Source organism: Coturnix japonica, chromosome W (assembly GCF_054131305.1).
Source record: "Coturnix japonica strain WE chromosome W, WE-NBRP24, whole genome shotgun sequence".
Classification (NCBI taxonomy): domain Eukaryota; kingdom Metazoa; phylum Chordata; class Aves; order Galliformes; family Phasianidae; genus Coturnix; species Coturnix japonica.
In genome coordinates, this window is record NC_140701.1 from 2,824,255 (window position 1) to 2,838,252 (window position 13,998).

At 45.7% G+C, this 13,998-nt stretch overlaps 1 protein-coding gene across 1 annotated transcript; it reads right to left on the bottom strand.

The window, feature by feature from the left end:
* Window positions 1-5,813: 5,813 nt before the first annotated feature.
* Window positions 5,814-11,677, bottom strand: LOC146754222 (rho GTPase-activating protein 32-like). Its single transcript, XM_085527486.1, has 8 exons — window positions 11,628-11,677; window positions 11,429-11,500; window positions 10,960-11,082; window positions 10,734-10,811; window positions 10,468-10,549; window positions 10,071-10,197; window positions 9,732-9,873; window positions 5,814-5,819 (listed from the first exon to the last, which is right to left on the bottom strand). Exons 2-8 carry the CDS (start codon window positions 11,480-11,482, stop codon window positions 5,814-5,816), a joined length of 612 nt encoding a protein of 203 aa, XP_085383612.1. The 5' UTR covers window positions 11,483-11,500; window positions 11,628-11,677.
* Between the last annotated feature and the right edge of the window lie 2,321 nt (window positions 11,678-13,998).

A 13,998-nucleotide genomic window follows, 5' to 3' on the forward strand; every position in this document is an offset into this window, starting at 1 on the left:
CGCACAGCAGATGAGTTACCAGCTCGCTCTGATTTACAGCAAGAGAAGATACAAGTGGTGATGCTGAATGGTGAAATACTGCGAGTGTGTGGCATAGGTATAAGATTTGTGAGCCTGAGGATGTTCAAAGTCAGGATGGACAGGGCTCAGAGCACCTGATGGAGCTGCGGTGCCCCTGTTCATTGCAAGGGAGTCCAACTAGCTGACCCTTAAGGGTCTCTTCCCTATCTATGAGATACACAAAAGCTGATTCTGCAGTAACCAAGCTACCAACAGCAGCTGTTTGTCTTACAGCTTGCCAACACAGATTTTAAAATAACAGCATTGATTACTCATTTGATAGTCACATTACAGTGCAAAGCACATGGAAACATCCATCAGCTAATTCATTTAATTCTTTGGGCAGACCTGACAGTATGAAATATTATGCTAACATGACAGAGAGAAGAAAAGCAAAATTAAGACTAGCTGACAAGCCGTGGCAGGAAGTTCTGCTCTCCATCAATTTAGTCCCATTATTCAATTCTGTTTGGAGATGTCTCCATGACTCTCTGGAGTTTGTTCTTTGAGAAGAAGCAATTAAGTAAGCTCTCCAATGCCTTTTTTCACTGGCCTTGAGCTCCTTCCCATCCTTCATCCACTCCACAGTAGCGCCTGTGTCTGAAAGCTCAGCCTGCAGTTTGGCTTCCTCACGCAGCCGAGCGCAGATCTTTTCTACATCTTTGCTCTTATTGGTAAATCTCAATACAGCACCTGTCAGGAGCAAAGGCCTTGTTATTTCAATTGATATCAGGCTAACGTGGTCAATGTTTGCTGCAACATCTCTGAAAAAGTATCACCTTCTGTTCCTGCACTCATCATTGTGTCACTGCTGAGCAATTCAAGATATTTCATTTGGTCTTCTTGCCGGATTTACTAAGTAAAAATCAACCAAACATCTCCTTCTACTGATTAATAATGCTCTAAACATGCTTCTGCAGAGGTTTCCACCCAATGACAAACAGGTCCTCCCATCATGAATGTTTATTTGTTCTATTTTGTCATGCAAAGCTGATTGATAGAGATATTATTGGAATGATTGCTCCCCTACTTCTAAACTATTCCAGTGCAATCAGAAAGGCTGTCTGAACCTGGAGCTGAAAGTACTGCTCTATGGTGATGCAGTGGTAAACCTGGTGACTGAATGCACTGGCCAAGAGCTGTGAACTGCAGACATTCATCAGCTGGCATGAAGCAATCTGGTTCAGATACCAAGCAGCTGGGTAGACTGGCTTACCCTACACTCAGTGCTATCATGTTTAGGTCATTACCAGGACTCACATCAGTCCATGGGATGCAATTTCAGGTATTTGGTACAGGCAGTGAATGCCTGCAGCCCCAGTTCTAATCATCAGATCACAGCAACTATGCCTTGACTGTAAGAGGAAAGGAGAAGGATCAAAGCAAACACCTCTCACTCTCATCTTGGTGCTGACATCAACATTTTCGGCAACAAATTTCACTTCTGCTCCACCATCGTTCTTGGTGATGTTCTTTATGATTAGGCTGTGAGTAGTTTGGGTTCTCTTGATGATGCAGGTCTCGCTTTCCTGTAAGACTTTACCACTGAGGTACCAAGTGCCGCAACACGTTGTTGTAAGGTCAATAGTAAACATGGCATCCCCTCCAGGTACAGCTTCACCAGCTGTTAGGGGGGATTTCACAGCCAGGACTGGGTCTGAGGAAGAACAACATGGATGTCTTAATGCTCTTTAGATGCAAGTCTGGTATCTCATTTAGAGATGGAAGATTAAATCATAGGTACATTTCTACTTCTCCCTTTGCATGAGTGCTGGAAGAAGCACTTCTATGCTTAAGATCTGTTACAGAAAGTTCTGCCTCTTGCACATGTGTGATATCAAAAGATAAGGATATTCATGTCTCTGTCACAGAAACAGAACTTGTATCACTTTAGTGGTAGCTGGAGGTTGACAGGAGAACTAGTAATAAAGGAAAGCCTTTGGTGTGTTAATGCACTACTATCCTTAAAGTCAAAGGAAACATCTTTAGGGAACCAACACAGCTGCTCAGCTCACACTGACCCATTTCCATTGGGGTTTTTGTGCTTACCAAGGTGCACGCTTCCTGGGAATTCCAGAGACGGGCTCTGTCCATGCGCATTGACTGCAGACACTCGGAACTGATCATCAGCCTCTTCAGACAGATTGCTCACCGTGAACTCTGGGACGGGGACATGAGACTCGTGGCACCTCACCCAGGTGAAGCCAGTTAGTTTCTTGCGTTCCACAATGTAGCCATCGATTGGAATGGGGCGTTGCATCTTCGGAGGGGACCATGCCAGCGTCACTGAGGTTTCTGTTTTATTTTTCACCACGGGGTCAGCTGGGGGCTGGGTGGGAGGTTTTCTGGGAGCTGAACAGAAATAAATACAGAAATATTAGCATAAGGTCATGTAGGCTGGAAAAGACCTTCAAGATCAGCAGACTCAACTTTCAGCATGACCTACTGAGTCCCACCATTAACTACTGTGGTACCTGAGGACATACATGACAAGCTTATTCCTGCAGGTATTTGCATAGTGAATATATTCACCCTCTGGTTGCTTTGGAACATTTTAGAGGTTAAAATCCCATCAGACTTTTTCACTGTGTGCAGCCACTGATACAGGCAGGAGGCTGGGAGTTACCTGATGGGCTCTAGTTACAGACTACTGACACAGTAAAGGATTGATTTCATTTCATTTTGGCCATCAAAAAGTTTGGAGTCTGGTTTAAGTCATCCATCTAGACTCCAATTATAATCATATGGAGAACAGTGCATTTAGGAGAACTCATCTCATCTTAATAAACCTGAATGAAATCTCAGAATCATAGGATCACGGGAGGGCTTGGGTTGGAAGAAACCTTAACGATCATTAAGTTCTAAACACCCTGCCATGGGCTGGCTGCCCACTAACCAGCTCAGGCTGCCCATCACCCATCCAACCTCGCCTTCAACACCAAGGACAGGCACCCACAGCTTCTCTGGGCAGCCTGAAATGGAAGCAATGAGCCACATGTTGAAGATACTCAAACATTCATGACTGTAGAGAGAGCCAAATACTCCATACATATTGCCTGCCTGGTCAATGGTATTAAAATGCCAACAACAGACTCATCCAGCTCATTGAAAATGGTGTGAACATGGCGTACAGGATTCTTCCAGCAGCGAGTTAGATCTGCAAAGTGTAAAAATAGGAAATCTCAATGCAATGCAATTTTCCCTCATAACATAAATAGACACATAACTGTTTTGGGGTGCACTGTTACCAGCCTGTCAGTTGCTGTTGGTCAGTGCTAGATGCCAAAGGTCCCACTAACATAGCATGAAGCCGAAAGCTAGACGCTGGAATCAGATCTCCTGACCTTACCATCAGAAATCGAGATGTCATATTTTGCTCAGAGGTGCCTGCTTGTAGGAGGGACAGCTTCCGAGCTTTTTCTGCTCCAGGAACCAGCTCCAGCTTCAGGATTTAAACAGCAGTCAGAAATTAAACTGAGCTTTGTCACCTCCATCAAATAGAAGGAGTGGTTGGGTGGTACAGCTTTCCAAATCACTTAGAAACTGTCACAACAATCAGATGCCTACCTTTTCTTTTTGAACTTGTTAATACATAGAGCTTAATAGCATCAGAATGCCCCAAGCACTTCAGATAACACGACAGCTGTAAACCCTTCTTTAAGGATTCCTTTGTTTAACCACTGAGTAACTGTAATTCAGTGGTGCTGGTGGGAGAAGGGAAGTCCTAATCTTCCCAGATGGTGAATAGAGCTGATGTTCACATGCAGACTGGTGCTGCAGCACAGCCAGAAACCACTCATTTGGGAAACACAGCACCAAGAAAATAATGGGAATAGCTTCATAAAATCAGGCAGCTTCACCCAAATTTCATGTCAGGTCCATTATTCTTCCTATTTTCAGGAAGAAAGGTTTTCCCTTATTCTTGTAGTTTTATTTTCTTTTCCTTTCATGCAAGCAGCTTTGTAGCTTAAAAAATTGTTTTCTAATCACCTCCTGGTGTGGACAAATCACACAGGTTTGACTCCATGTTTTACATAGTTAGCATTTTATATTTGTTCCAGTATGGAACTGTACAGCCATAGAATGGCCTGGGTTGAAAAGGATCTCAAAGATCATCCAGTTCCAACCCCCTGCTATGTGCAGGGTCGCCAACCACCAGACCAGGCTGCCCAGAGCCACAATCCAGCCTTTCCTCATAGGAGAGCTGCTCCAACCCTCTGATCATCACAGTGGCCCCTCCTCTAGACCCACCCCAACAGCACCACAACCTTATTGTCCACAGAAAGCATATAACCCTCATTCAATTGCCCTTCCACTCAGCTTAGAGCACTACTAAAACCAGCATCTTCACCTTAGCTCATCACACTGCTGCAGTTCCTTTTACAAGGATTTCACTGGCAAAAATTAAATCAAAGCCATCACAAGGGATTTAGCACAGTTACGTGTTACTGGCTACGAGAGCTGTCAGCACAGTCACCTTTCAGGCTTTGCTGCTGTTCTCTTTATGTATAGGCACAACAAGGTTCAGACACCTCACAGTGCAATTCTCACTTGGACTGTAAAGAAAAAGGAGGCTTGAAAAGCAGCGTGTGGAAAACAAAGAAACAAGAATTAGAACAACAGTGGGGCCATGGCACTTGTAGGAATTGTTCTGCCTTTAACAGCAGAGCTTTTCAAGAAGTATGAGGGCATTCCAAACCAGACCAGTTTGGACAGATTAACAACTGCAAGTAGTGGGTTCCAAAATTCCAGACATGAAATCAAAGATAGAAAAACTCTTCACATTTTCATCTCTCAATTTTTCGTACATTGTGCATTACAGTGCAAACAAGTCTTCACATACAACTTGGAAGCTAAAGACAAGTCTGACAAAACAGACTGCACAAAAATGATGGATAATTAACAGAGCAAATTGCTCTTTCAAAAACAGAGTTTATGTCTTCTGGTCATAACACTTCAGAAGCCTCAGAGGCTTCTTCTCCTTTGTATATTTTCATTAATCTTAGATTTTGTTTTCATTCAATGTGACCTCACTAAACAAATATTGTCTAAGACCATGAGTATCACATAAATGTGCAGATCTCAAGCTGCTCACTTATCTAGTACCCTTGGCATGATGCTTTATTTTCCTCAGCTGATCATCTAGATTGTGCCTGTTGATTGTGCAACAACAGCCTGTTGGTCTCGATTACCTGTGAGAGGCTCTAACTTTGGCCAGGAAAAATCATTTGAGGACAAGTAATTCTCTTGGAATCAGTAAGGCAGTCTTCCCATTCTTTCTTACCAGCACCCATCTTACATGTTAATAAAGGATTCTGGAAATCAGTTTGAAGATCAAGAAACAATTCAGTTCAAGCATATGCAATCACAGGATTTGTACGTCACCTGCAAAAGTCATTTTATTCTATCCACAATCTCATCCTACATGCAGTTCCTTAGAGGGTTCCTTAGGCACACCAACCCCATGCTCCTATTACAGACCCTTGCATAAGACAGGTGATATACCTACAAGATTATCTACAGCTTAGACTATGAAAACAGGGAGTCTAGCTAGAGAAAATTATCTACCTGTGCTTCTGAGCAATCTGTTAACCACTCTCATACAGTTCAGGCCAATCCCAACAAGATGCAATGACATGTCAGCCACAGAAACAGCTTGATTTTAAGGAGTTTGTTTGGACAAGCCCCTGTTGCATACGGTGGTCAAACATGCATTACTTGGGGGCACATTGTATTTGATTTTACACATCCTCTTACCTCTGGCTTTGCACAGAGTCCAAAGTCTATCAGCTTCAAATTGTCAATCAGCAGATTTTCCCGGTGGATGAGAAAGCAGTCAGGAATGATTTCCACCCAAATGCCCAAGGAAACATCTTTTCTCTTCTCTTATTTCCTGCTGTGGACAGTGGTTCCCAGTCTACTCAAAGCTCGCTCGCTCTCACTGTCTCAGAGATCTTCACTGACTGCTGGCAAGTTCCCATCTTCCAACATCCCAGGTGGGAAATACTAGCTTGTATCTGTTGGAAAGGACCTGGGGACTAGGAGAACAAGTGGTGAGAGACCACAGGCTGAATGCAAGCCAGCAGTGTGCTCTGACAGAAAAGAAGTACAACAAGATCATCAGCTGCATTAAAAAGCAGCACAACCAGACCAGGACAAGTCATTCCTGCTTCAACACTCATTGCACCACATCTACAATACTGTATCTGGTTTTTGGCCAGGAAGGATAACAACCTGAAACAAACTCTGAAGCAAGTTCTATGGATGACCTCCAGCCTGTGCAGGGGGCTGAAGCTCCCACTCAGAGAAGAGAAGCTGGGGAGAATGATCTTTGTGACAGAAAATCCATTGGATGGGGCCAGAGGAATGCATCTCACCCCATACCCTCTGTATAGCCACCATTTGTTTAAAGGATCACTCTTCCTTGAGGCACAAAACTAGAGCAGGTTACACAACAGACTGACACCACAAGGGCTTCTCTCTAGATACAAACTGCAGCAAAGAGCATCACAAAAATGTGAAACCAACACTCAGATCAGATCTGTGTCTCTGCTCTGCTCATTAGGAGCATCATGTTTTACTCCCCTTTCAGAGGAAGATACTTCTTCAAGGATAACAAAATCCAGCTCAGCTACAGAACACAGTTCCACATAGCAATAAATATCTAACATTTCCTGTAGGGAAAGAATCCTAAGCACAAGTTATTGTCTGAGTTTCAGCTGGGACTGAATTATCTTCTTCAGTGTCTGATATAATACTACGTTTTCATTCTAGAGAAACAATGGAGATAGCGCAGTGATGCTTACAGTTGCTGCCAGGCAGCGTTGTACAGAGCCACAGTCAATCTCAGCTGAGAGCCCAAGGAAGTGAGAAGGAACAGAACTAGGACAGCTGACTTAAACTGGCCAAAGGATATTCCATACTATATGACATATTGTGGAAGGAGTTTTGAAGGGGGTAGAACTTCATGTCAATCTCTTCCACTACTAGGAGGCTAACTGGACACTGATTGGTAGGTGGTGAGCAATTGCTTTTGCATTCATCATAACTATTATCCTTTTCTCTATCTCAGTACATAATTCTATCTCAACCCATGAGTTCTACTTTGTGTTACTTCTCCCCCCTTCAGTTCTCTCCTGCAATCCACTGGAATGGAGTGGAGTACTGTAACTCTCTCTGCCAACAGAAAAATAAAAACACATTCATTATTATTTATGGAAGACTGACTGCAGTTCAGGCTCACTGGTTTGAGGTCTCTGGGCATAACCCTGACTGTGAACAGAAGCAATTGCTGAAACAGTCTGTCAAAAAAAGACTGGAGCTTCCTCTTCCAAAAGGCGGTCCTTAGAAACAATGCAATCAAACAGCTTCCCTGTAAGATAAGGTTATCTGAAAATGCATTTAGAGAGTATCAGAGAAAGATAAGTAAGAAAGACAGCACAGAAAGCAGAAACTATTTCTTACCTCTATGACTATAAATATTTCTTTGATGTCTCTCTTACGTGATCCAATGGGCAAACATGTTGATGACTTCAGTTCTTCATGGCATCAATTTCTGTTTTAGCATGAGGCAAGTCATCCTTAAGAGACCATAAAAGCAAGCGATGAAATCGCTAACTACTGTGACATACCAGGTACCACATCTGACTGCTGTGGAACAGAACAAGCACATATGGGACAGTACACAATTCAACATCAACTCAGCAATGACTGACATCACTCCCATAGAAATTCTGAAACAGAGCTGTGAAAAATGAAAAGTAAAACATTCAGCATTTTCATTGGCATTTTGGTAAAGTTGCTGTAATAATGTAACAATAATGTAATGTAATGTAATGATGTAATAACTTCCTCCATTTTAAAGCCAGAGAATACTGCCCTCTGAACAACCAGCAACAAGATTTGTGGTGCTCTGTTAAACTTTTTCCAGCTCTACAGCATCTTTCAAAAGGCAATGGGACCAGTAGGCTGCATTCGTATGTACCATCCCACCTGCCCCCGTGTTCTTGAGAACTCCACAACTCCAACAGAAGATATTATCATATTTAAATGCCTTTTGGCTTACCCCTACAGTAACTTTCTCCATGATTTTTAGTGCAAATTTTTCACCAGTAAGAAGATGCCGCCCGAGTTTTACCTTGGCAAAACCACCTACAAATCAAAACACAGATGCTTAAAGTTGAGTGTGAATTCTTCTCTAATATAACATTACAATTTCCAACTGGTTTAAAAAATGAATTTCAAATTTATACAAATGAAACCTGACTTAGAGAACTGACAAGAGCTGTTAATCTATTCTCAGATTAATTCTAGAGTGGTGAAACAGACTGTTAGGCGTGCTGTTTCTCTACAAAGATGACACTTACCCGTTCCAACTGTTTCATGGAATTCCTAGTACTTGAGAATTTCCTCGTAGTCACTGACAGACATCCTGAAATGTGCAAGAACTGAAGATCCTCCAAGCACGTGCAATGAGGAAGTGCCAGCAGTGTTCACATCCTACTTAGGACATATTCTTAGAGGCAGAAGGGACACTCGTGGCAGATCCAGCAATGCTCATCTTCTCACCAACGTGCATCCCCCTCTCACCCAGCAACAACAAAACACAGTGCATGAAGCTGGCTTCACTTAGGTTAACAATATGGAACATCCCTCAGGGCTTTGTGCCACAGAGCAGTAGCAGGGCTGGACTACAGCTTGAGGAAGCAGTGGAAGCCTTTCCCTGTATGGTTACAGTGTCCCTGCACGCACCCCACAGCCAGAGCGTTGCAAGCTGAGCTGTCTTGCTGTTTCTTGTACTCATCCCAATCTCTGCGAATGAAAACTCAGAATTCAGTCAAGGCGTTGATTGAGCACGAGCGTGCCTTTATTCAATAGGAAAAAGGAGGGGGTGTGAGGTCTGGAGGAAAGATGGGACTCATTCTCTGTTGTCTGACGAGAGTGTCTCAGAAGTCGTGCTGTTGCCCGGAGCCTGGGACTCTTGGCCTGATTCTACCTCCCCCTCCAAGATGTTTGGCTTCTCCTCTGTAATGCTGACCTGAGCCTGCATGGTTGTGCTGCTGTCGGGGCACTCGTGCTGTGCTTGGGCTGGGCTGTCCTCGAAAGGCACTCGGTTCAGGCTGGTGCCTGAGGAGTCTGGCAGGCTCAGGTCAGCAGCTTCAACAGGTATGGGATGAACGAGAGCTTCAACGATGATGGCATTCTTCTCTTTATAACTGATGTTATACGGAAGGCTTTCATCTGAACTGCAGCATCCTGTGCTTAGTAACAGTTCTTCATTGATGGAATCACAGGATGCTGCATCGTAACATGCCTGGCGTCTTGGAGATATACAAGGGCTCGGGTCACCTAGGAAGGAGTAGACGCACAGCAGTTAGTGTCAAAGTTTCACAAGATGAATCATGAAACAGGTTCTTGACATTTGGCTATGCAGTGATGGTGGGCAGAAGCAAATAGGCTTCTAGCAACAGTGTCACTGTCTTGAAAGTGATCCTCGTGCAGGTCCAGCTCTTGTGTTGACAAGAGACTCATTTGGGAAAGACAGGGGTCAACTGAAGATGTCAGGCACAGGCTTGAATGCCAGAAGGATGTACAAGCCCACTGAAAGCATGAATTCTACCTGTGTTGCTGACAAGCAGTGTTTTGAAAGCTGGATTTGCATGCTTACCTGCCAGGACCAAGACTTCAGCTTCAGAGGGCTCCCTGGCACTGCTCTGCAGTTGGCGTTTGGCCACAGGGGATGGTTTGCCCAGGCAGAAGCAGGAACGCCAACTGCAAGCTGCTGACTCTGCCCTCTTACTGGGAGAACTCATTCTGCAGAGAAAACAGAGCATGCTGTCAGTCGTGGTGCAGGGTGAGGGAAGAGCTGCACCGAACCCTTGCCAATAGTTGCCTGTTCCTGGCAATGCCTGGTTTCTGCTGAAACACAGCTTAGAAAAGCGCTCTGTTTCAAACAGCAGAGGATGCTTCCATTCCTACAGCTCAGCCCTCAAGTCCTGTTGGCTAAATACCTCTCAACGATGTCAAGCAGGGACATGGATCCCGAGAATGTTGGAGGCTCAGGCTGCTTCACTCTCCTGGGGCAGGCCTTCAACAGGGAACGAAGGCAGGAGATGAACTTGCCCCGTTTCTTTGGCTCTGCGCAACAAAACAAAAAAACAAGTTCATTTCAGCCCTGGCTCGGTTGGACGAGGCCGAGTGCAACACATTCAACAGAACACGTAACAACAGAAAGCATGTTCCCAACAAAGACACGCAAGAACGGATTTTCCCCATCCCTGGAGGTGCCCAAGGAGCTTAATGCAGTTCTCTTTCTAAGCTTGCTCAACTCGGGCATTAATGAACCCCCTGAAAGCCACGTTCAGACCCCATTTTACTAACCCGCATTGTCAAATTCAAAATACGCACCTGGCTTTGGCAATGAATGTAGGATGGACTCGGGCAGCTTTCCCCTGATGAGTTCCACGCACTCACCAGGGAAAAAACCAACCTGTAATAAGAACAAAAAGACAGGTGGGCATTAGCCCAAGCCCAGAGCCAAAGGGAAGGTCCTCTGACACCGACACAGGGCAACTGTTTGCATCCAGAAGCCATCCTGTGCAGGCAGAGCAGCTCCAACCGGAGATTCCCGACTCTACTGAAGCTGTGCTCTCTAGTCAAAAATGTGTGCCTACCTCAAAGCCACGCTTGCCTCTCCAAAAGGGGCTCATCTCCTTTGGTGGCATATCAACAATGCACACGATGTCTCCAACCTGCAAAAGATTGAAACATCAATCCCAGCTTCAGCACAGCTAAAACAAAAGCCTTCTTCTACGACACAAAATATGAGAGTATTCCCAAGGCGTTCACACTCTATACTAATTCTGTGCACAACAACAAGGAACGCCTGGAACTGCTTACCTCCAGAGAGAGCTCATCCGGCCCCTGGGCGACGTGGCTCCTAATAACATGGGCTGCCGCAATCGCTGGTACGTTTAAAGATGACATAGCACGCACCAGCTGCGGCTCCCGCATGTTATCAGCCTGCAAAACAGAGCACAGGCCGTGGTCAGGAGATGAGGACAAACCAGGAGGATTTCAAGGTGAGGAGCACATCTGCAAAGAAAGCTGCAGCAAATGCGCTCCGTCCTTATCAGGAGCACTTCAGAAGGAGCTGCACGTCTCATCACAGTTATTTCCCTTTCTGGCGTGCATTGCCAGGCCATGCAAAGATGCATCTCTCTCTACCCAGACTAATCAGCAATGGCACTGGCACAGACAGGTGGCCAGGCCCTTTTTGGCCCATTCTTTCCTGCAGGAGAGTACACCTGCAGCTCCTTCTAATGGCTCAACACAGGGAAAAAAGACTGGCCAGAGCTTCATACTGTACCTCCGTCGCCGCCAACTCAGGCTCTCGGCTGATCCCACTGCACGCAGCACCCATCACAGCAAGTGTGAACAGCTGGAACAGAGCAGAAACACACTTCTGTTTTCTCTATTCACACAGCACAGTATGGACAGACTTCTTCAGAGCTACCCGCGCATACACTGCGGCAAAACCATGCGGGGGGACAAAACATGGCACATACCTGGCAGTGAGATCACCTCAAGCTATCTGCAGCAGTTCCTTGTCGCTTTGCTCGGATGAAATGAGAGCAAAAGCTGCACCGAGGCAGTGGGCGGAGGGTGAGGAGAGGAGAGAGAAAGAGCAGGTCAGTGAGCAGGGCTAAGACAGTCACGGAATAACACACACAGCACAACTGTCCCACCCACTTGCTGCAAGACATGCTGAGTCTCAGGCTACGTGATGCCTGTCCGCCCAGCAACTTTACAATGCTTCCACTACTGAGCAAAGACAATGGAAGAAGCACGGGACAGGTGCCAACTTTACTGATACCCCCTTTGGAACGTGTGTACCGGGGAAAATTACGTCTGATGGTCAAGAGTAAGCAATACGGTGCTGTGAGCTCAAACAGCCAGCAGTTCTCAACACCTCACTGCCCACCCATCCATCCCACGCCAGCTCAACTTACCTACAAGCTGCTGCACACGACGGTGAGAAGAAAAAGCACTAAAGATACTAACTAAAGCCACTAACTAAAGGCACTGACTAACTAACGGCACTAACTAACTAAAGGCACTAACTAACTAACGGAACTAACTAACTAACGGAACTAACTAACGGCACTAACTAACAACAGTAACTAACTAACAACGCTAACTAACAACACTAACTAACTAACAAAACTAACTAACTAACAAAACTAACTAACTAACGGCACAAAAGGCACAAGACCAACAAGACAACCAACCACTCCGACCACTAGCTCACCCACAAAGGAACACAGAACGCACCGCTCCTCCCCTCATTCCAGCCGCTTATGACATCACCAACGGCCAACAGCCTGGTCCACCATGACCCCCCACAAGGCGGGGAGCCAAGACCACGTGGTCACATCTGATTCCAACACGGCACCACAACTTTCCAGGACTCAGTGTGGGCTTGGAATTCTATCCTGGTGTGGCAGCGCAATGGGAGGTGTTAGGGCACAGCTGAAGAGCTGACAGACAACGGACGTTTCCAAAGGAGGGTGCCAGATTAACTCTCAGCATTCTCTTGCGGGGCTCTTAGGAATGCTTCAAACCCATTTTCACTGCCTAGCTCATTTCTAGAAAGTCCAGTTGAGAAATGCTCACTTTGTCTGGGGAACGCCTCTATGCATCATGAATGAAAAATAAAATAAAATGGGCACGCGACCCTATGAAACTTACCTCTCTGCTCTTGTTGTCAGCCAGACACCTCAGATGAGCATGACGTGTCCCTGCTCCTGAATGAAGATTCACCCAAGTCTGTGTTCCTCTCTGCTCCATCTCTGGCTCTAAAAGAAACACAGACAGAGATGATTACAAGATCCTTTGTGCAGACGAAAGACAAGGGTGCACACGAATTCTGTTTAGCAAGAAATACTACATTCCCAATGGTAGTACTTGAATCCTCCTTTGGGGCTGGAGCTCAACAGGTCAACACATCAGAAATAACACAAAGTGCATCTGGAAGACGTGTCTCAAAGCCCAGAAAATCCAACACGGGAGGGGGCTGGACAGTGGACCACAAGTGTCCATTTCCATTGCAGCTCCCTGTAGAGAACAGCACCAATCAGCAGGCGTGAATCAATTCATTCACAAGCTGCACAATGACTCTGTTCTTTACATGATAAAGAAACACACAGAGATTCCTGACCAAAAAGTTGGGAGTTAATAACGACCAAAGAGGTTCCTGTTCCTACGCCTCATCCTCTCACCCCAACTCCTGGGTGATGCCCACAGGCTTCAAGACAGCTCTCAAATCCATTGAACTCCAGTCACAGAACTCCATCAAAAAGGATGTCACACATGTGACACTTACATACATTTTGCATCAGAAACAGTGACGCCAGCAGGAGCAGAGAGGTGACTGTCCCCCTGTACTCAGCACTGGTGAGGCCACAACTCGAATTCTGCGTCCAGTTTGTGGCCCCTCACTGAGAAAAAGAAACTGAGGCATTGGAACGTGTTCAAAGAAGGGCAACAAAGCTGGTGAGGGGTCTGGAGCACAATGGGGCCATATGAGGAGAGGCTGCAGGAGATGGGAATGCCCAGCCTGGAGAAGAGGTGGCTCAGGGGAAACCTCATTGCTCTCTATAACTTCCTGAAGGGAGGTTGCAGTGAGCTGGGGGTCGGCCTCTTCTCTCGTGTCATTACTGATAGAACTAGAGGGAATGTTTTCAAGCTGCGGCAGGAGAGGTTCAGGCTGGACATTAGGAAATATTACTTCTCAGAAAGGGTGGCCAGGCACTGGAATGGACTGCCCAGGGAGGTGGTGGAGTCACCCACCCTGGGGGTGTTCAAGGAACGTCTGCAGAAATCCCTGCTGAAATCCTGACCTCTGCCACAGGTGGCTGAGTGACACAAAAGCTGTGT